General features: G+C 36.0%; 1 protein-coding gene and 1 long non-coding RNA gene across 5 annotated transcripts in view; one reads left to right on the top strand and one right to left on the bottom strand.

Annotated features, from left to right (window-relative positions):
• The window catches only part of CCDC50 (coiled-coil domain containing 50), a 113,209-nt gene that overhangs the window by 30,972 nt on the left and 60,507 nt on the right, over positions 1 to 21,730 (top strand). For 3 of the 4 annotated variants that reach the window (XR_004275134.1, XR_004275133.1, XM_032298243.1), the window contains exons 2-6: positions 2,162 to 2,224; positions 3,099 to 3,225; positions 6,199 to 6,289; positions 14,896 to 15,013; positions 19,745 to 20,272. Coding sequence is in view for 2 of the 4 variants with exons in the window: in XM_032298243.1 (XP_032154134.1) it covers positions 2,162 to 2,224; positions 3,099 to 3,225; positions 6,199 to 6,289; positions 14,896 to 15,013; positions 19,745 to 20,272 (927 nt within the window). In the remaining 2 variants the exon portion in view is untranslated. The remainder of the gene's footprint in view (positions 1 to 2,161; positions 2,225 to 3,098; positions 3,226 to 6,198; positions 6,290 to 14,895; positions 15,014 to 19,744; positions 20,273 to 21,730) is intronic. The other variant, XM_032298244.1, reaches the window with a different exon arrangement.
• LOC116564859 overlaps positions 1 to 21,730 on the bottom strand; it is a 317,617-nt gene that overhangs the window by 269,827 nt on the left and 26,060 nt on the right. The window lies entirely within an intron of this gene.

The following is a 21,730-nucleotide window of genomic DNA, read 5'->3' as shown; positions in this document are numbered from 1 at the left end:
TGTAAATGCTATTGTAAATAGTTGTTACTCTGTTTTCTTTAGGGAACGATGATTAAAAAAAAATTTTTTTTCCTGAATATTTTTGATCTGTGGTTGATTGAATCTATGAATCCAGAACTCAGGGCTATGAGGGTCAACTGTCCTCTGTTATTCTCTAGACTAAATATTTACTTTTAAAATGCTTTGCTCAGGTTTAGTAAATTGATTATTTGACCAAATAGGTTGCCACCCATAATTTGAAAGTCATTAAGATTAATCTTAAAATTTGATCTAATCATAATTAATCTAAAATTAAGACTGACTGTAATATATAAGCCCAAGCGTTTCCAGTATAATAAAGGTGTTTTAAATGAAATAAATATATTAAAATAACATTCTTTATACAAGATTTGATTATATTTATTTTAGCTAAGTCATTCTGATTGTTTTTTTATAAATTAAGTCCATGTATGTCTTACCCATTTAAAAATTAGATATTAATTGAAGTGTTTGAGAGAGTATATGTTGGTTAATACAGAATATTTTTTTTCTGTTCATTTTGACCATGGTTTACCTGGAGGTAGGGAGGGCCGTCATTGTGTCAGGGAAGGGGAAAGAGCTCTTGCTGGCTTAGACATTGACCCCCAAGCCCTGTCACCAGTGAACTCTATATAGCCTTAGAAAATCCTTCCTTTTTTCTGTCTTTCAGTTTCCTCACTTATTAAATGAGGGTGTTATCTAGCTCATCTTGAAAGTACTTTTATTTTGTGAGATAAAAGATAACTGGGACCTGGGTCTCAAGATATTAGAATTTGTTGAGAATATAGCTGATGAAAAAGAACAGTGCTTTCTGTTGGAATTACCGGTTTTGCTGTTATGTTTGAGCAAGGGTTAAGCAGGTTGTATTCAGTTTAATGTAGTTCTTGGGCAATAATTAGTCATTCCTTCAGTATAAAACCATTTCAGAGTAAACTTGACATCCCCAAGATCTCCCTACCTTTTTATGGCATTATCCCTCAGTAGTGAAGGACACAAGTATGTTGAGTGTATATGTGAGCATACGTAAGTACAAGAAGAATGGCAAAGGAATGTTTTTCATTCTGTTTCAGTTAAGTGTCCTCATAGGCAAATCCAAAGCTGCAGAGAGAAATCTAACTTTTCCTAAGCCCTAGGGAATTTTTCTTGAGTCCTACTCAATTGCAGTACTCTGAGGCTTTGGAGAAGTTTTTTTTTTTTGTTTTTTTTTTAAAACATGAATTACATGGTTGGAATAGAGTGGGAACATATCACCTAAACTACACATCCTTAAAACAGAACTTTGCATGATGAATCCTGCATGTTTTGTTTGTTTGTGTGTTTAAGAAGGAGGAGTTTAAATAGCAGTTTGGGGTAAACATGGACCTTTGAGACTATTTGTTCCCATTTTGCTTCTAAGAAAACAGGTCAGGGAATAACTCTTGCCTGGATCTTCAAGTTGAGGCAGAGTTGAGGCAGATTCCCGGTTTCTTTCAGGGTTCCTGTTTTCATTTGGTTTGTAGATTATTTTGGGGCAGCGCAAGGTTTAGAGGGACTTAGAGACCTCCTTCTAACTCAGGTACCTGGGGACTAACCCACCAAAGAATGTTTAAGAAATTAAGAATTTTTTAAGTAGAAATCTGCCCCTACCTAAGGGACTAGTGAAAGTATATTTTTCCTTAAAAGACACCAGGGTAGAAATAAATTGCTGAGAGAGGATCTTCTGAACCACAGAGAAGCATAGGTTAGATTTAACACCTCTGACTATACATTATCTCAGCTCTCTCTCAGTAGCAATATGCAAAGCATGACTGATACTTCTGTTATTTCAGCAGTACTTACTCTCCTTTTATGGAAGTGGATTGGAATTTCTAGACCTCTGGAATCTGATTCAGTAAATGTTCTCACCTCAGGCCAGGGGCCAAGGCTAAACAGTGTTTTGTGACATCCTGTGCTTGGCACTAAGCAGGCACTATGGATTTTTGTGACTAAAGACTGTGGACTTAACTAGTCACTATTTTATGTATTGGGAATTAGAAAGTTTGTCATCCTGAAGTATTATAATTGTTTTTTTTTTTTTAAGTTAAAAAAAAAATGGTTTCCTTTGTGTGTTTAAAGTATTGCTAACGAGCCTTCCTGCCTGTTTTTCCTCCTTCGTCTTCTGTAGTATGCCGAGATTTTGCTGTCCTGGAGGACCACACCCTGGCTCACAGCCTGCAGGAACAAGAGAGTGAGTAATACCTCTCATTTATGCTCCTTCAGTTTTCATTTCTTTTCTTTTTTTTTTTTAACTGGAAGCTTGAGGCTGGTTTCTCAGGGGTTAGGTAGGAAGAGAGCACAGTCACTTGTCGACGTCCTCCGTAAATCATGAAGGATTTCTCTAGGCAAATGATGCCTGGGTGATCAGTGAATTTTTGGGTATGTTTAAGTAAGATGGACTGCCAGGAATTAGTAGACTGCTGCATCTTCAAAAGAGAAAGAGGGGTTTGAACCTTTTTCCTTTCCTTGTGTTATAGGAGGGACACAGTGGTTATAGATTTAACTGAAGTGCATAGAATAAATCTGTTCTTGCTCCTAGGATGGGGACCTGAACGGCTTTCTCAGGCAACCATAGTATAAATGACATCACATTGTGGATTTTTCTGAATCTTTTTTTCAGTGTAGTGATGGAAAGTAAATCTAAGCTATGCATGTTATATTAAAGTACATATTTGTGAATATATGATTTGTGAGTTATTAATTCACCTGTCAATATAAAAATTAAAATATTGAAAAATGCAGTTAATAAATAGAGTGACAATATGTATTAGTAGAAAGAGCACTAGCCCTGGCTCTACAATATTTGTGTAGACATCCTGGCACTGCCACTTTGTTGCCATGTGACCAAAGACAAATTATTTAATCTTTTTGATCCTCCTTTTGCCTAACGGAAAAGTGGGGTAATAATTCTTTTGCTCTCTATTATTATACATTGTTGTTGAGACAATAAAATGAAGTGATGCATGCAAAGCTATTGTGTTACAGTAAAGCTCTTAAGATTATTATGACATTTTTACTAACAAACCAAGGCATTGTAATTCCTGTCCTCAATCTTTTTGTTCCAGTTGAGCATCATTTGGCATCAAACGTTCAGCGGAACCGTTTGGTCCAGCATGACCTCCAGGTGGCTAAGCAGCTCCAAGAGGAAGATCTGAAAGCCCAGGCTCAGCTCCAGAAGCACTACAAAGACCTGTGAGGATGTGGGAGGGGGAGGGGTAATATCAAGACTGGTTTTCTCTGTGGAGCTAGCAACCAGTGCAGGGGAGAAGGAGACTACTTCTGTACCTCTGATTCTTTTTCCTATTAGATTGCAAGTCTTACAGTGGATAGCCAACATTTTTTTGATTTGAAGATTTTTCTTTGTTGTTGGAACACTTGACCAGGTTTAAAGAGATGTGGATGATGGTGTGAGTTCTGACATTTTTAGCTGTATGACCTTGGGCCAATTAGTCAACTTCTCTGAGTTTATTTTCCTTACCCATAACATGGGGAAAATAACCTCTGTCCCCTCTGCCTCATAGTTTCTTAGGGGGATCCAGTGAGATAATGGACATCAAAAAGCTTTATGGGTTGTGTTGGTTCCTTTACTATGTTCTAGCTGTGTTTGCTGCTCTTATTTTCCCTGCTTTTCAGTACATAGCCGAATGTCCTGAGATGCTCTGAAGTGTATACTTAGTTATCTTCATAACTTCAGTGTCTGACAAAAGTTCTCTCTCATTAGCCTCCTTTAATTGATAGATAAATGGAAATTATTATTTCTCAGCCTTCTTTTGACACAGTGACTTCTATTCTGTTTCAGTGTTATAAAGCTCCTAGGATACATTTCTTCTTTGATTGAGAGTGGCTCTTACATCTTAAATCTTTAAGGATAGATTTAACCACAGATACTGTGTTGAGGGGGAAGGGGTAAAGGAAAAATGGAAGGAACCCCTTAATTTACTTTAGTGTCATATTCAGGTGAAAAAGGAAAGCCAGTCATTTTTGCTAACTTACAGGAAGGGTTTGTCTTTCTGTTTCTTATTTGTAGAGAGGACTTTATTCATCATTTTGTTAAGCTTCCTTATTTTGTAAATTAACACTTTTATTGATTCATGTTAAATTTGGCACCATGAAAGGAGGCCAGACATAGGAATAGGACAACTTTTAAGGGCCTCAGGAAAACACCTTGAGCATTATATATCTGGAGATATATGCATGAGTCACAGAGAATTGAAATGTAAGTTTCATGCCTGTTTAGAGAGAAGAGACTGGGAAAAGCTTCAGGAGACAGATGATACGTTTAATCTGAAACTTGAAGGTTAATTGGAAGTTTATAGTGATTTGGGGAAAACCATTGTAGCCAGAAGGAGCAGCATGCATAAGGGCAGGAGGTAAAAGGACTTGGAAACTCATGTTAGCTGCAAGAAGTTCATTATTGCTGGAGTAGAGAGTATAATTGGGACAGAAGTAGGAATTGAGGCCAGAAAAGTAGTCAAAATCTGGACCAAAAGGGTCATGGTAAGTTATGTTAAAGAATTCAAGTTTTGTATATTTTATATTATAGGGAATAGAGAACCATTGGAGTAGTTTTAGATTTTCATTTTGGAATCTCTTCTGGGGAATAGATGGGTAAAGGCTTAGAGGGGGCAAGATTTGAAGGCCTGTTGAACAGTGATCAAATTAAGAGATGATGAGGCTTGAATGAAGACATTGGGGTGATAGAGATAGAGGAAGGAGATGATGAGGCCTAAATTGAAGGTAATGATAATGGAGAAATAAAGAGGAAGAGAGATACTTGAGATGTTATGAGGCTCAGTGTCATAGGTTAAGGTGAGAGCCAAAGCTAGAATGTTCTAGAGTTCTAAATTCATTGCCCTTTACATTTATTAGAATTATTCACAATTCTGTGTTAGAAAGCCCAGTTCTGAGGTTGATGCAGATATTTAAAATCCTGAAATAGGTTAATAACAATATAATGAGCTTATTCAGAAATTATCAAGATAAACCACTCAAATATAAATCAAGAATAGAGAGTGATATTTTGTAGGTCCTAAATGAGAGAAGGAGCAGGTATTGTATTCCTGCCTGATACTTCAAGGGTTTGGAGTTGTTCCTAGATTAAATAAGTAAGCTAAAAGGGAAGTTGATCAGTTCACTCCCTGGCAATTTTGATGGCTGGACATCTTGGGAAGGGTGAAATGCTGCAGTTTTTATTGAACTGGAACCTTTTATTCAGTCTGGATACCAGGACTGCTATCCCAAGTCAGGATTTTCGCCTCTTTACTACTGATTTCTCAGTTTCGTTTTCCCAGGAGTCTGTATAATTAGCTGACCAAACCAGAGCTGGAACTTCTTGGCAATATGTTTTGAAATCATTAAGCTCAGATGAAACTTCACTTCTTTATTTTCTGTACCAGGAGATACATCTTCTGTGTCACTTGTGACTTTTAACACTTCATTTAAGTTTGCCTTCTCCGTGGTGCTTCTACTTTCTTCCCACTTATTACATTGAGTGTAGTTATCAATCACTTAACTCTATATATCAATCACTTAACTCTATACAGATTTTACATTAATTTGGGAGGTTCAGCTAGAGTCTTGAATGAAGACAGAAATATAGAGAGGCCTTTGAAAACTAAGACCATGTTTTGTGTATGATTCTTATTATAATGAGTGAATGAAAAGAAAATATATAAGAATTGCTCTGAGTAGATTTATGTTTCTTTTTATTTCTTCAGTTTGAGTAGGTAAGATTACTATGATATTAGACCTATAATGTGAAGCCACTAAGTGTAAACTTTTTTATAACTTATAAAATGGCATGACAGAGAATGATTTGTGGTTATTACTGGTAGAGGCAGGAACAGAAAACAGGCCTCAGTGGGGTGAAGTGATATGGTGGTATAGAAGAAGCATGGAGCTTTTTGTTGTTGGGTGTGATGATTAGATTCCAGCTCTACCACATATTTTCATTGTGATCTTGGGAACATGATTTAACTTTCCTGGGCCTTAGTTTTCTCATCAGTAAATGTGACAGTGTCAGCCTCTTTGCATCTTTATCTTGAAGATAAAGTGAGAAAAATACGTACTTCTCATAAATTGAGTATTCAATAAATTGTATTTATTATTTTAGGAAATACATTATTTTTTATTTTCCTTATTCATGTTTTCACCTTTGCTTTTTAGTGAACAACAAGACTGTGAAATTGCTCAGGAAATTCAGGAGAAGCTGGCTATTGAGGCAGAGAGACGACGCATTCAGGAGAAGAAGGATGAGGTATAACTTAGTTACTGCCCCTCTCCCTTATGGAGAAAGAGGTGCTCAGCTTTAGAGTAAATACTTCTTGCAGTCATGGGCTCAATGAAGGATTGCTGAATGGGAAACAGAATGCCTCTTATTTGGGCTGCATTTTCCTCTGTGGACCATGATTTATACCCTCTTGATTATGTAAGTGGTAAAAGTCTTGAGAGATGATAATGGATAATTTCACATATGATGTGAATTAGTTTCCTATGACTGCTATAACAAATTACTCCTGCAAACTTGGCTTAACACAAATTTATTGTCCTAAGAGTTCTGGAGGCTGAAAGTCTAAAATCTGAAGTGTTGGCAAGGTCATGCTACCTCTTGGGAAGGATCCTTCCTTGCCTCTTCCTAGCTCCTGACTCCTGGCAGACTTTGGCATTCCTTGGCTTGTATCTGCATCACTTCAGTCTCTGCATCCATTGTCACATGGCCTTCTTCCCTGTCTGTATCTTTGTATCTTCTTCCTACAAGGACATCAGTCATTGGATTGAGGACCCACACTAATCCAGTGTGACCTCAGCTCAACTAATTACATCTGCAAAGACTCTGTTTCCAAATAAGGTCACATTTTGGGTTTGAGTAGAAATGAATTTGGAGAGGGGGCACTATTCAGCTTACTACAAGGTGTCTGTCCCTAGGTTGCTGGTTGTTCTCGCAACATTAGAGAGAGCAGACTTCTAGCGGAACCTGAGCAGAATGCAGGGAGTAGTCGTTGGGAGAGGCCAGGAGCAGGCATTGCTCTCACTCTTTCTTAGAAAGATTTCACTTTCCTATGATCTGTTGGTTAAAAAAATTAATCATTTTGATTCTGTGTATATTTTTAAGTTGTATTGTTAAGGCTGAAAATGACTAAAATTAGCAATAGTGTTTGGCTTGTGAGACTTGAATTTACCATTAGCTGTTATTTCCTTTTGTATGTTATATTTTCAGCACTTTCTTTTTTTTTTTTTTTGAAATAGGGTTTTGCTCCATTACCCAGGGTGGAGTGCAGTGGTGTAAGCATACTTCAGTCTCCGCCTCCCAGGCTTAAACGATCCTCTCAGCCTCTTGAGTAGCTGAGACTACAGGCACACACCCCCACATTTGGCTAATATTTTTAAATTATTTTTTTGTAGAGACGAGGTCTCACTATATTGCCCAGGCTGGTTTCAAACTCCTGAACTCAAGCTACCCTCCTGCCTCAGCCTCTCAAAGCACTGGAATTACTGGCATGAGCCACTATGCCTGGCTTAGTTTCATCACTTCGTATGAACAATTTACTTCGTTTTACATCATTTTTATACTACCTGCGTTCACGCCTATTATGCTGTCCTTGGTCACTGTCTTGATTTATAATAGAGAAGAAATTGATTTATCATTTTTTATAGTTTGATGACAATATGGTTTGTTATGTACCCAGAAACACTTTTGAGGGCTATCAGAATGCTGTTAATAATTACATAAACTGAAACTGTACTGGGCAAACTGGTGCTTACGATCATCCTGTTAAATAGATGATCAGGATCGTCAGTAAACAGCCTACATTTTTGCTACTCCTGCTGAGCCACCCTTGTTCCTATAAGACTTCTTGTGCAATGCCAGATGAATGTGAGACACCTGTTACGAGGGTATTGAGTAGTTTCTTCAGGAAACAAATCATGATCGTGTGGTAATCAGAACTGCAAATAAAAATTAGGGATTATTTTTGATACTTCCTGTAATAGACAGGAGGCTCTTTCTTAGTATTTAATGTATTGCCTCTTTATACTAAAGACTGCTTTGGGGATGACTCTAGGAACTAAAAGAAGTGATTATACTTTGGAGACAGGAAAGCTTCTATTTAAAAGATACCAGAATAGTGAAGTTGGCTTCTTATCAATGCTACTGCTGTCCTGTGGTCTTTTTTGTTTTTATTTAGGGAAAAACAGGATAGAAAGAGAAAATAAAACACTTTATTTTAATTATGTAAAATCTAAATAGTAATCACAGTAAGTAATCTCTTGGTAATACTATATAAACAGCTTAGTGATTAACTCCATTTTTCAGATGTAGAAATTAAGTATTAAAGAAGTAACTGATTCCAAGTTATAATAAAATGCTGGAGAAATGTCTGTACAATTCAGGTCTCTGGACTGCTGCTGACTTTGATGTGCAGTGGCATGCATGAAACGTGGACTTTGGAGTTCCACTGACCTGGGTTTGAATTTTAGCTCATTAACTATTTCGCTGTGTGATTTTCAGCATCTCACTTAACCATGCAGAACCTCAGGTTCTGAAATGGGTTGAGTCATGGTAGTTGTATGTACTCTAAAGGGCTGTTGTGAGATAAATGAGATCCTGTACTTGGGGCATCTTGTACATGTTAAGTTTATAATTGCCTTTGCTTGATTTCTGTTATAGAGAGGTATGTGCTACATAGGGCAAAATTAAATAGGCTTAAGGGTGTTTCAGTATGGTGTGATTTGAGAAGTCCTCGTGTTTACTTACTTGCCTTTACAGGCCTCGCACTAGCTTGCCCTCAGTAGAGTGGAAAAGTTCAATGAGAAATGCAGTTGTGTAGGTCTGTTGACTAGACAAGCCTTTACAAACTTCAGACTTTTTGACTTTTCCACTCATGCCTCAGGTGAGAAGATGGCTACTGTGCCAGTGTTTTTTTATGGTAGAAAAATGTGACTCTGTGCTGACTAGTATGTTGTCAATATTTAATGAAGAAAATTTGCATGAGTAAAATTTGCCATTGAAGGATATATGAAAATGCTTGTTTATTTTAGTCTGTTGGTAACAGGGTGCCTGAGAGGGAGAGGAAACTAAGACTGAGATAGTAGTGCTGATTCTTCTGGCCAATTTTGGAAAAGAATTGTTTGTTACTCATGAGCTGTCTTAGTTCTTTTTTTTTTCCCTTCCCCCTCAATGCTCTTCTGCTTCCCCAAAGAACCTACTTGGTTAATAAGTACTCATTCAGCAGCAGGGCTGTGGAAAATCCCTCTCTGGGTTTCCCCCCAGATCTCTTTCAGAGATTTTTGGGATCAGGTCTTCTGGATAGTAGTTACCACCACATAAATACCAAATGTAGAGCTTGAGAACCCTTTTCTTTTAGAACAGCTAACTTTGTCATGGTATAATTTTATTTTGTTTGTTAACAAAGCACAGATGTAAGGAAAGTTGCATTTCCATGCAGGAGACAGATGTAGAAAAGTTAAAAAAAAAATTTTTTTTTGGTCTTACTAGCTTTGTGAACTCTCCCCTTGTTGTTGTTCTTCACTTTCTTGTTCTGTCTTGCTCTCCCTGTCTTGCTCTCCTGTCTGTTTATTTTTAACTCTTAAAATAGTTTGTTGAGTATAGTAGTTGAGTCCTCTCTAGACCCTATGGAAGGTGCTTGTAGACTTTGGGTATGCTGGACTATATGAATTTGTGGTTAATAAAAGTGGGTTAATCAGTTAATTTAACTTAGTTGTTCTTAAGTAAACTCTTAAGAGTATGTGTGTACTTATGTGCATGACCAGATGTGTGTGTGTGTTTAAACCTAGGTTTAAAATATATGTGAATGTACAACTATTTTAGGGAAAAACTTTTTTTTTTCTTAAGTAATCATTAGCACGGCCAAACATGTCATGAAAAGTTTGTGGCACTAGTTCAACAGTTTGAAGCCCGTTATAATATAAACTGCTGAAGGAATAAACTTAGTAACCAATTCACATTTAAAAAAAAAATGAATCTGGTATGAACCATGGTACTTAGCACTCTTAAGGAGATTAGGATTTCATGTTCTGAAAGAATATTTACACATTCTTTGGTAATAGAGGTTAGATCAAACAATAATACTGTTTAGCTATTAAAAATTTTCCTATGTTTTAAGCATTGTAAAAATAAGTTTTTATATATATGACTAGAAAGGGAAATGGGAGGGAGGCTTCCTGTTGAGGTCTTTCTCTCATACTATTATACTGATGTTTTTACATACATAGAATTGGTATTTTTCTGGTTTCCAAGTTTTATCAAACAACACTTTCGGATTTATACCCATCTTGACATCCCTACCGAGTTAGATGTTAATATGCTGCTTGCTAGTTAATAAAGAAGTTTAGCAATTAATGGAATGATTTTCTTTTTTTTTCTTTCTGACAGTCATTTGACAATCTTTTTTTTGAGACAGGGTTTTGCTCTTGTTGCCCAGGCCGGAGTGCAATGGCGTGATCTCAGCTCACTGCATCCTCTACCTCCTGGGTTCAAGCAGTTCCCCTGCCTCAACTTCCCAAGTATCTGGGATTACTGGCACCTGCCACCATGCCTGGCTAATTTTTTGTCTTTTTAGTAGAGACGGGGTTTCAGCATGTTGGTCAGGCTGGTCTCGAACTCCCAACCTCAGGGGATCTGCCCACCTTGGCCTCCTTAAGTGCTGGGATTACACCGTATCAATGGCAACAATCACATTTTTTAATCACCTTTTGATTGTTTTTAAATTCAACATTACCTCTTTTTAAAATGCAGTACCATTGGAGGATAGAGGTGAAAACTTTGAGACGTAACCCTTAATCCCCTACATACTTATATGATCTAATTCATGTACAGGTTGATCATCCGCAACTCCAAAATCCAAAATGTTCCAGTGAGCATTTTCTTTGAGCATCATGTCTGTGCTTCAGAAAATTTCAGATTTTGGAGCATTTCAGATTTCAGATTTTTGGATTAGGGATGCTCACTCAACCTGTAAACCCCCAAAATACCTCAAAGAACTCAACACCATGTTTCAGTCATTTGTCATCTACTTGGGAAAGATGTGCGGGGATCCTCTGGGTGCCGCTGCACCTTGTTTGTATTAATGCTTCTCTTAGAGCCACAGCAAGATAAGAACTTTAAGGATATTTCCCTATATACCAATCCCCTACTGGTCATAGCACTGTTCTTTAAAGCTAAAGAATCTGGCACAGGGCACATGTCTGGCCCACTGAAGGGAATCACTAAGTCTATGTTTTCATTAAAATTGCCTTTCTCTAGTATTCCAGAGATCCTTAACTGTTCCCTTTCTTATGGTTATAGTTTCCAATTTTCCAGAGTTGTATAAGCTTGGGTAACAGAAGAGAAAGGTCAGATACGATGGTAAACTCCCATTTCAATTAACGTATTTACTAGGAAGTCTTCTGTGGAACAGGGTTATTTTTACATATTAGCCCAGAAGTCTATCTCATTAATTAAAATATAACTAACAATGACCTTAAAAAGGCTTAAGAGTTCATTTAGATTTGTTTTCCCAAGTTATGTTATGTAGAACATTAATTACCTTGAGTTTTTAAAAAATGTAAACAAAAGCTTCTAAAATAAATTTGGAAAATTATAGGTTATAGGAATATAACAGGTGCTTTTTTTTCTTTAATCAAAGTTTTAAAATTTGCTAATGTGCATCTTAAAGAGTTAGATATGCTACATGCTTTCTATTGAAAGGTGTGTTTTTTTTGGAGAAAGTTTTGACACCAGTGTTCTCAGCAACAGGCTTGGGAAGTGCTGCTCTAGACTTACCATTAACAGTAAGGAAGCACCATTAACAGTAAGAAGCTGAGGACCAAGGAGATTGTTTATGTCAAAGGTGACTAAGCTGGTTAGCTACATCCAAGTACTGTAACTAATAATTGCTGTCTTTAGCTTGTTTCAGGGGAATTTACTTTATATTAAAATTATCTAACAGATCTCATTGCATAATAATGTTGGAAAGCAGGGAGAACGGACTTGTACTAAACCTCAGCTATAATATAGTGGCAGTTTTCCATTGAATTTTTGTCCTTTCCTTCCTCAAGCCTAGCAGACCTTTTCTTTCAGAAAAGAGCTGAGAGTTTAGAAGAGCAAAAAGGTTTGGGTGCTAAGGTGCATGATATATTATGGCAATTATTATTTTTTTACTTGATTAAAAGCACTTTCTTTGACTAATAAATTATAAAGAAGGGCCATAATTCATTTTTCTCACCTGGTTTTTTACACAGAGAGAATGGTATATTACTGTGCATCCATTAGAATTAAATTCAGTAGCAGGAAAACAGTTATGAGCAATTATATGAGTAGAACTGTGAATTTCTAAGACTTTGATGGAAAAACTGTCCCCTAAATCTGAAAGTTAAAATGAATCTCTTTTCTCTTACAGTGCAAGTCAGACATGGTTTTAAGAGAAACTGGAGAGAAATAGTCACTTCTAATATGAGCTTTGGAGGAAGCTTCAATTGTTTATCTGTACAATGGAAGGTTTGAACTATTCAGTCTTAAAGCTAAATGTCTTTGACTCCTTACTGTATCATTTTAATAAAGCTGTGTTTACCATGTCTGTGGAGCATAGTTTAATAATTACTGCTGGAAGGTGGATCTGACGGTTTTCCTTTATTTTTTTTCCTCAGTTATAGCAGGGGAAATTTTTGTTTACTGTGAAGCAGACCACTTAGGAAAATATAGTTTTAGGTGCTTAGTAAACATACAGCTCAGGAGAATGTTTACATTTCTTTCTACTTATGTAGTAAACGTTATAGAAATTTGGGAAATTCTTCTGTAACAAATAATTGTTTTTTGGAGAATAGGCTGTCTGTCCCGTTCTTTTCTCTCTTCCTGATTGATACATTACTTTGTAAAACATCAAAGCTAAAGAATCTGGCACAGGGACTGGCACCTGGTAGACACAGGTTTGTTAAAAATGATACATTAAGGAGTCAAAGGCATTTGGCTTTTTTAAAGATTGAATAGTTCAGACTTCCCATTGTACAGATAGAGAATTGAAATTCCTCTCAAATTCATATTAGTAGTGGCTATTTCTCTCCCAGTGTCTCTTTAAACCACAGCCGACTTGAAATGGAAAAGAGATTGATTTTAACTTTCAGATTCGGGGATAGTTTTTCCATCAAAGTCTTAGAAATTCAAAGTTCTATTCATGAAAAGTATACTTGTGTTAAGTAGGATTATGGTATATTTTACCTTTCATTCTGAGTTGCAACATTTTGTGAGTGCCCACTTTAGTGTCTGACACTATTGCATGGGCATTTACATAGATTATTTGTTAAGAAATGTATATATGTGTCAGGTAAAAGTGTATTAATGGTACATTATAAGTTAGTATTTGGCATAAAGTCAGATTTGTAAGGCTATTTTGATGAATAGTAAAAAACAGCTGAGGATATGGCTAAATACTGCTAATTTACCTAGATTCAGTGTACAACTTGTTTCTGCACAGATACAAAAAAAAATTGATTAACTTACATTTTCTTTTTAAGCTGTATATTGCCGTCTTAGTGTATTCTTCATTTGTACTTATAAAATTTGAAGAAGAATAGTAATTATTGCTTTAAAGTTACAACATTAACATGTAGTACTTCTTGTATTCCTTATTAATGGTCAATGTAAAGAAGTAGGTACCTCAAACTACCAATAATTGTTATTAACATTTGTATCAGTGAGTATTGTTCCCATATTTATATGAGCCTTTAAGAATCTGATGATAATGATAGACTTCTCTCCTTAAAAGTATACATGAGCATTTAAGTTTATAGGCTATTTTATGGGGCTTTCATAGAAATAATCTTCAGATTTAGAACATTGTTACCATGCAGCTCAAAACCTTTAGTAACCCTTCTTCCCCTACCTTGTAGACTGCAGACTTCTTAAGATTGTCTAAAAGGAGTTCCTGTGATCCAGCCTTAGATTGTTTTTCTAGCCTCAGCTTTTTCTACAACACTCCATATCTTATGTTGTAATTGAACTATTGGCTGTTCCTTAGATAGGTGCCCATTAAAATGTTCATAACTTTGCTGATGTTTTCTTTTTCGACGTTGCCTATTGGAATTCAGTTCTTTGTTCAAAGCCTAATACAATGCAAAATCTTGTACTAATTCCTTTAAGCAAAAATAATATTCCTTCTTTTGTAGTCCCATGGACATTTTAACCTTTTTGAGGCATTTAGAATTTAATTTTACTGTAGTTATGTTTTCTTTTGAAAAGTTTCTATTAAATTTTTGTTTTCATAAAGGGATGATCATCTTTTTTGGGAACATTATGGAATGTTATTCATCGTTCTATCCCTCACAGTGCCTCTCAGTTAATAACTGCTAAAATTTTGCCTGGGGTTGAGCAAGTGGGAGACAGAAGGAAGACTGTTTTCTCTTTTTCAGTTAAGACAGTGGCATTCTAATGCAAAGCTAAATCAAATTTCCCATAAAATTCTTTTCAAAAGTTTTAAAATTAAATTATAATTTGTAAAGTTTTGTAGATTACTATACCCTGCCCCATCTAGACTTAGTGAATCATCAGCTTGAAAAAGGGCCCACAAATATGTATTTTTTAAAAATTCTGTTGTGTAACCTGTTTTAGGAAGTACTGAAGTTTGTATGGGTTTGTATTGTGTTAGATTTAAATTTCAATTAAAAAAAAAAGCCTCTCTCACTTATCTAGATCATGTGCCACTCCTGTTGAGCAATCATCTGGCATTTGAAGAGCATGAAATTAATGTCAGAAAGTCTAGAGAGCCATGGACAGAGCACATACAGACTTGACAGTGAAATGTCAAGCCCCTACCATATGGAGTTAGTTCGTTCTTTGGTAATGCATATTTCCATTCTCTCTTGTCTTTGCAGGACATAGCTCGTCTTTTGCAAGAAAAGGAATTACAGGAAGATAAAAAGCGAAAGAAGCACTTTCCAGAGTTTCCTGCAACCCATGCTTATGCAGATAATTACTGTTACGAAGATGGAGGTAACAATTCCTGCATCATGATCTGTTCTATCCTTAGACTCAACCATAAAACACTCCTTTAATTTTGTCCATAAAGTGACCTTAGAGACCTGGGAATGTTTCTCTTATCCCCAGGCACTGGGTACATTTAGATACATGACAAGATTCTTTTTGAATCTAATAAATTCGTGTGTGTGTGAGACAGAATATGGAGTCTTGCGTGTGTGTGTGTGTATTTGAGACAGAATATGGAGCCTTGCTCTGTTGCCCAGGCTGCAGTGCAGTGGTGTGATCTTGGCTCAGTGCAACCTCTGCCTCCTGGTCTCAAGCAGTTCTTCTGCTTCAGCCTCCCAAGTAGCTAGAATTACAGGCATGTGCCACCATGCCTGGCTAATTTTTGTATTTTAAGTAGAGATGAGGTTTCACCATGATGGCCAGGCTGGTCTTGAACTCCTGACCTCAAGTTATCCACTTGCGTCACCTTCCAAAAGTGCTGGGATTACAGGCATAACCACCACTCTCAGCCTTATCCGTTCTTTAATTGGACAACCAGAGCCACTTTTATGACTTAAAATTTGAATATGATTTTGTAAGAATTGGCATACATTTTTTTAAACTTTAGTGACTTGGAATGACTTAGTATATTCTAAGCACATAAAAATGGGGTGTGGAAAATGGTGGATGAGTCTCTGGACAAGTCTGGGCAGTACTGTTTGAAGCAGCAAAGTTGTATGAATAAAGAAGGTATACCATGCATCAGTTACTGGGTAACAAAGTTTTTTTCTATGCCTTCTTGTCTTTTAAACCTAGGCCAATGGTTTAGCCTACTGATGACAAACAATATTAAATTTTAAGATTTCCATGTTTATTTTTTCTTTTTGATCCTTTCTTTGCTATTTGATTACCATATAGAATAATTTCTGAAGGAGTAATTCCCTCAGGTTTGCTTCTCTGGTGCCTGCTTTGCAGTGTGGTGATGGTGATGGTGTGGTGGTGGCAGCTGTGGTGATTCTTTATCTTAAAAATGTGTTGGGAAATGAGTATTTGCAAGTATTGTTCAGTCCTTCTCAAAGATCTGTCAAAGACAAGACTTTTTCCTATGGTTACAAGTATCAGTATTTAAGGAAATTCAGCTTAAAGACCAATACTTAGGATAACAAGTGAACAAAACCTAAAGGCAACTTTTAGAGTTAGGTCAGTGATCTTAAAGGGCCTTGCAAACCAGTTGTCAGCTGCTTTTTTGTAATTCCATTATAAAAGGTAAGTATGTGTTTCTCTAGTGAGTAGAATGAAAGCAGTGTATATTGATGGGATTATTATAGTTTGAGTATAATTTTGCCCAGTAACATTTTTTGCTCTAAATTTACCTTAATCAGTAGAACTCAGCTCTGTGGACTTTCTAGTAAGCAGGCTGATTCTCCATTTATTGCTTGATGTGTTTTCCTCCATATGTAAAACTCTCAGCACTTTTTTGATAGCCATTTTCGTTATGCTGGTTTTTCTGATGAAACTATAAATTATGTCATTTAAAAAGAAAAATTATCGCCACATTTTGCTATAGTAAAGATCAGAAAGTAAAGTGTTGCTCTTCAGCTTCAATTTAAAATCTAGAAATGTGGTCTAGTTTTTTTCCCCTTTTTAAAAAATTCTGCTTTGGAGATATATTCACTGTAAATGTTATTATTTTAAACTATTCAGAATATAAAAATATTAGGATGACAAGTAATTAAATGCATTAAAGAATTAATTTTAGCCTTCCCCTCTTAAAGCCTTATGCTGACTTGAATTGAGACTCAAACCTGTTTTTTTGACCAGAGTACTATCATCCTGACTTGTTTCTCTATGGCAGGAGACTATGTTAAGAATTCAGTGGTTTTTCAGGAACACATAAAAGTTTTTCAAAGTATTTTATGTTTATTTTAATTACTCTGATAAATTTGTAGAGAGTGGCATATATGCTTGTTTCTTTGGGGAGAGAGGGACTTTGAAGGTAGTATTGAGGAAAGGAAATGGTGACCTCCTGAGCACATGTGTGTAAATACTGGAATTTCTGTTGCCTCAGCTGTGTTGTTGGGAGATTGTATATTGTTGAAGGTGGGGTCCTCATTAATATGCCCTTGTGTTAGACCAAGTTCAGTTCCACAGAAACTATATTACAGTTGAGCTCATATTTACAAAGCAATCCTCTGTTCTTTGCACTGGTCCTTTCCCAACACATCTGGGATATTCTTTAATTATACCTCTCTGCATGTCTTTGTGTATGTACTTGATTTTTGCCTTACTTGCATAGTAATCACAGTACATCATTACAGAAATGGCCAATATTTCAGCGTTGATGTAACTTGAACTTTAATACGTTATCTATTAGAATGATTATAGGTTTTCTACAAATTTGAAATTGTGTAAAACATTTGTCAAATTTATATCAGCTCTTAAATGATAAATATTATTTATTAGTGAATCCATGTTTTTCTTTCAAAGCCTCTTATTGCAGTCATATTAGTAATTTTTTTAAAGTCATGGTGTTTGGAGTCATAAGACTGTGGTTCAAGTCCTCTCCCTTCCTTAGAACAATATTAATTTTAATGAAGTTATGTACTAAATAATTAAAATGGAGATTACAAAAGTAAATCCTTCATTTGGATGTTGAGAAGATCAAATAATTCAATTTTGATGAAGTGCGTACTGTTTATACATATATCAGTGTTATATGTGTATAATGTAATATTTTGTATTTCTATCTTATTTTGAAAGCCAAACATGGAGGCACACATAAAATGCAGATATATATATGTGTGTGTATGTGTGTGTATACATATATATGTATTATGTATTGGCATATATTATGTATACATATTATGTATATGCATTACCTAATACATATATATGTATTGGCAGTGATGGAGTAAGTTATATTTGCCAAATAACTTGGTCTCAAGAAGCATACAAGTCTCAATCCTCAACTATATGTGATTTTAAAGCATTCAGACAGATTCCCCACCTCATCTTTTTTGTCCCAAGATTTAAAGCTGTCACAGCAGACACATTTATTATTAGAGAATAAATTTTTCCAGCCAGCTCTGTGAAAATGTAGAAACAGCTCTGTAATAATTCCTGCAACATATTTCCTAAAAGTAAAACTTATGAATATTAATTAACTATTTAGAAGGAATTAAAAATCATAACATCACAAATTCACTGTCAGAACCCAAACCTTTTTGTTTCTTTTGAGCTAGAAGGTGGACTTCACTTCTGCAATTCTAAGTGAGCACATTTTTGGTAACACCGTAAACGATTGTTCCCTGGATATGGTCATCATTTAGGTAGCTGGTCTTTATTATATTAATTTACAGCAGTAGTCACTTGATTCTTTCTCAGTTTTTATGACAGACTTAATAGTTTGCTTAAAAGAGTGGATTTTTTTTTATCATAGGGTAATTGTTCTGTTTCACTTTTGATTTTATGTAAAACACAACGATGAAGATAAGTACTTCTACAGACTGTTGAGAAAACAAATTTTAATTTAGATTTATCTTTGGAAGCAAGCTTTCTTCTGGAAAGCTCAAGAGGAAAGAATTTGAGGTTTTTAATGGAAACTTATGGCATCATTGGAACATTTAGCACATATTTCTTTCTTGCTCTATTCCTTTATCAGATTAGTATCAAATGAAACAGAAAGAAAACCTGTAAGTTTTTTATTTTCTTTACATCTCTTCAACTTATGGTAGCTCTTTCAAATGCATTCAGCAAGTGGTTGATTCCAGTGGGGAATCTTGGCTATTTTAGCAATTTTCCATGGAAGTGGAATTTTTTTGTTATTTCAAAAACGTAGTAAAAAGTTCTAGAAAATGTTAAGATCAGTATATTCTTGCAAAGTGCATATTAATTTGCTGCCTTTGTCTTTATGGTACACTTGTGCCTAAAAAAAGACCTGAATAAGCACTGTATCTCTGCTGTTTTTGAAGTTTGTGTTAAAATTGGGGACATATATTTAGCATATGTTGTTATTTTTATACAAATTTTTGTTCCATCAGGGCAACCCTTTTAAATTTTTTCCTTGTCAAGTTTCAACTAAGATTGAGAAAAGAATTATCTAAAGATAATAGGGTCATGAACTCCAAAGTTCTCGTCTACTTGATCCTCTTTTACATTGAATTGTAATAGAGGGCTGTTTTCTGAAGTGACTGAGTGTGTTTGCTCTGACCACATAAAGTTGGCAAATAGAGGAATATAAAAATCTGTGGATCATTTCTCTGAACTCAGAGAAACTAGCAATACTCTGATACAGTTCTGTTGGCCTTTCCAATAAGAATGTTTGAAAGCCTCTGTCTAAAATTACAAAGCTTAATTTTTTTGTTTTACAAGATTACTCCACCTCTACTTTTTACTCTATACTAGTTTCAAATTGGTTTATAAATATAACTTAATCTCTAATAGCTATGATTTTTGTTATTGGCAAATATTAAAGTGTTGTTAGGTATACCTAGTCATGATCAAGTTCTTCTTTCACATTTGATTCGCTTAATTTTAGTTTCTTACCTTTTTGGCTGTGTATCCAGAATTCTTCAGGTATGCATGGACTGTTTCAGTAATTCTCATCCCCTCTTCTCAATTTGTTAATTCGAAAAAGCAGTTTTCTCCATTTTTAAAGTGTCCTAAACTGGGGCCCAGACTCTCCCCTGTGTAATGAGTTCATACTCTCATTAAATTAATGTGCATTTTTATTTTTCACATTCCTCTGCCTCCACTCAGACCAATCAAGGTCAAGGAGGGCCAGGGAATTGGGTTCTGGATTCTCAAGACCTTGTAGACTCCAAAGAGATGGAAAGACTGTGAAGCAGAAGAAGGAGAAACCAGAACATCCACTGGAGAACTTGGAAGAGCCAGAACAGCATTGTTCATCAGAGAGATCCCTGTCATCCTCTAGCTGGGGCACAATGAGGGACAATCCCCAAATTAACAGTAAGCAGCATGAAAGGAAACGATCCACTCAGAAGAGGCTCCAGAGACCTCCACTTCCCACAATCAGTGGTGAAGTGTTTCTGAGCACTGAATATGATGACTTGGAGGCTAAGAGTAACCATCAGACTCGAAATTGGGAAAAACATTCTCAACACCAAGACCGACTTTCACCCAAGCCCTCACAAAAAACAGGGCTTCACTGCAAGGAAATTGTATATGGGAGGGACCATGGGCAAGGTGAGCACAGAAAAAGGAGCCACAGGCCCAGGACTCCTCCATTCTCAGAGCGTGAGAAGCAGCTCCACCTCCACGACCCAGGTAAAAGAGGACAGTCATGATGGAAGTCCTGGTATCATGTTTATACCTGCAAACCAATGAATTTAATAAGTATCTTAAGCAGCCTTTCTTTCTCTCAAGTTTGTGCTCATGACTTTGAAACGAATCCTAGAGCAATATATTATAAAAGGTACACACTTAATCTCAGGTCTGTAAGAAGCAGGAAAATATTTGTAACTTTTCCCTTGTGTGAGAATGCACTGATTCCTTCGAGAGTTCTTCCAGGCCCAGGTTGTATTAGAGGTAACCATTCCAGATACAGTTCTTCATTTCCCAAGACTGCATATCAAAGATTCTGATATTAAATGAAAACTCCTGAATTTCTGGTTTTACTTCAGTGAACCCAGAAGAGCTGATGAGCCTGTCTTGATAGTATTTGCCTAACCAAAAGGCTAATAGAGCTGGAAATACTATATTTTTTAGACCTCATCTTTCTCATTTGTAAAATGAGGAGTTGGATAGGCAGTCTTTTAAGAAAGTATTTTTCAAATAATATGTCTCGGTTCATTTTCATCAAAATCAGCTGTTAGCTAGAAATGGAAATTTCTGGGTTTTACATCTATTACCATCTCTGGAGTGAGGCCTGGCAGTTTGTGCATGTTTTAGACCTGGAGGTAGATTCTTAGGAACTTTAAAGTCATTGCAGTAAGTTACTTTTTATGCTCTCACTTTCTCCAGCTCTAACTCCACAGTAGGTGTTCTAAAGTGTCAGTACAGGTAAGTTCTTGGTACCTATATAGGAATGAGGTAAATATTACAGGTAACCCTCAAATTTCTGGCACTCCTGAAGCTTAACTCAGAAGTCCATCATTGACACAGTAATGGCTCTATTTTCTATAAACTGCTGAAGTGATGTTTTCCATGTATGTGGATGTAGCACTAGAAATCATAATACCAAGGAGCCAGTCAAGTTCTATTTGTGGTCGGAGAACTTGTTTCTAGGTTGTAGATTTGGGTGAAGTTGGCTTTTCCTGTCATGTTATTTCTTATTAAAGGACGTGGTTAGGCAGAAAACTAAAATTTAGTTCATGAAGCCGTTCTGAATAGCTGCCACAAATATTCTTGTCTTAGGTTTTGTACTTGGATTTCAACCAAAAAGATGGGTATGTAAACAATTCCAAATAAGATACACTTAGTTAGGGAGACTTTAACAAAGAGCTGTGGAAAAATAGAGGAAAGTATGATATAAGCTATCTTGAGTAGGTTTATAAGGAAGTTATACCATTTTCAGCTTTAGAAAGACATTTTGGAGTTCCAAAGGCCTGGGGAAAATATGGAGGAAGAATGGTTGTACACTGACCTTTAGGGTTCTGCTTCTGTGAATCTGACTTTCAAGAGTGCCCTGAAGGCTAGGCAGGCTTTAATGGCTTTTAGTTATGCCCCAGGATATTTTAAATAGGCTTAGGAAGCTTGACACTAAACACTGACTCACAGGCTCCA

This window comes from Sapajus apella, unplaced genomic scaffold (genome assembly GCF_009761245.1).
Source record: "Sapajus apella isolate SASKATOON/1434 unplaced genomic scaffold, GSC_monkey_1.0 scaffold38, whole genome shotgun sequence".
Classification (NCBI taxonomy): domain Eukaryota; kingdom Metazoa; phylum Chordata; class Mammalia; order Primates; family Cebidae; genus Sapajus; species Sapajus apella.
Note: the sequence above shows the minus strand (reverse complement) of the source record. Positions and strands in the feature narration are given on the sequence as shown.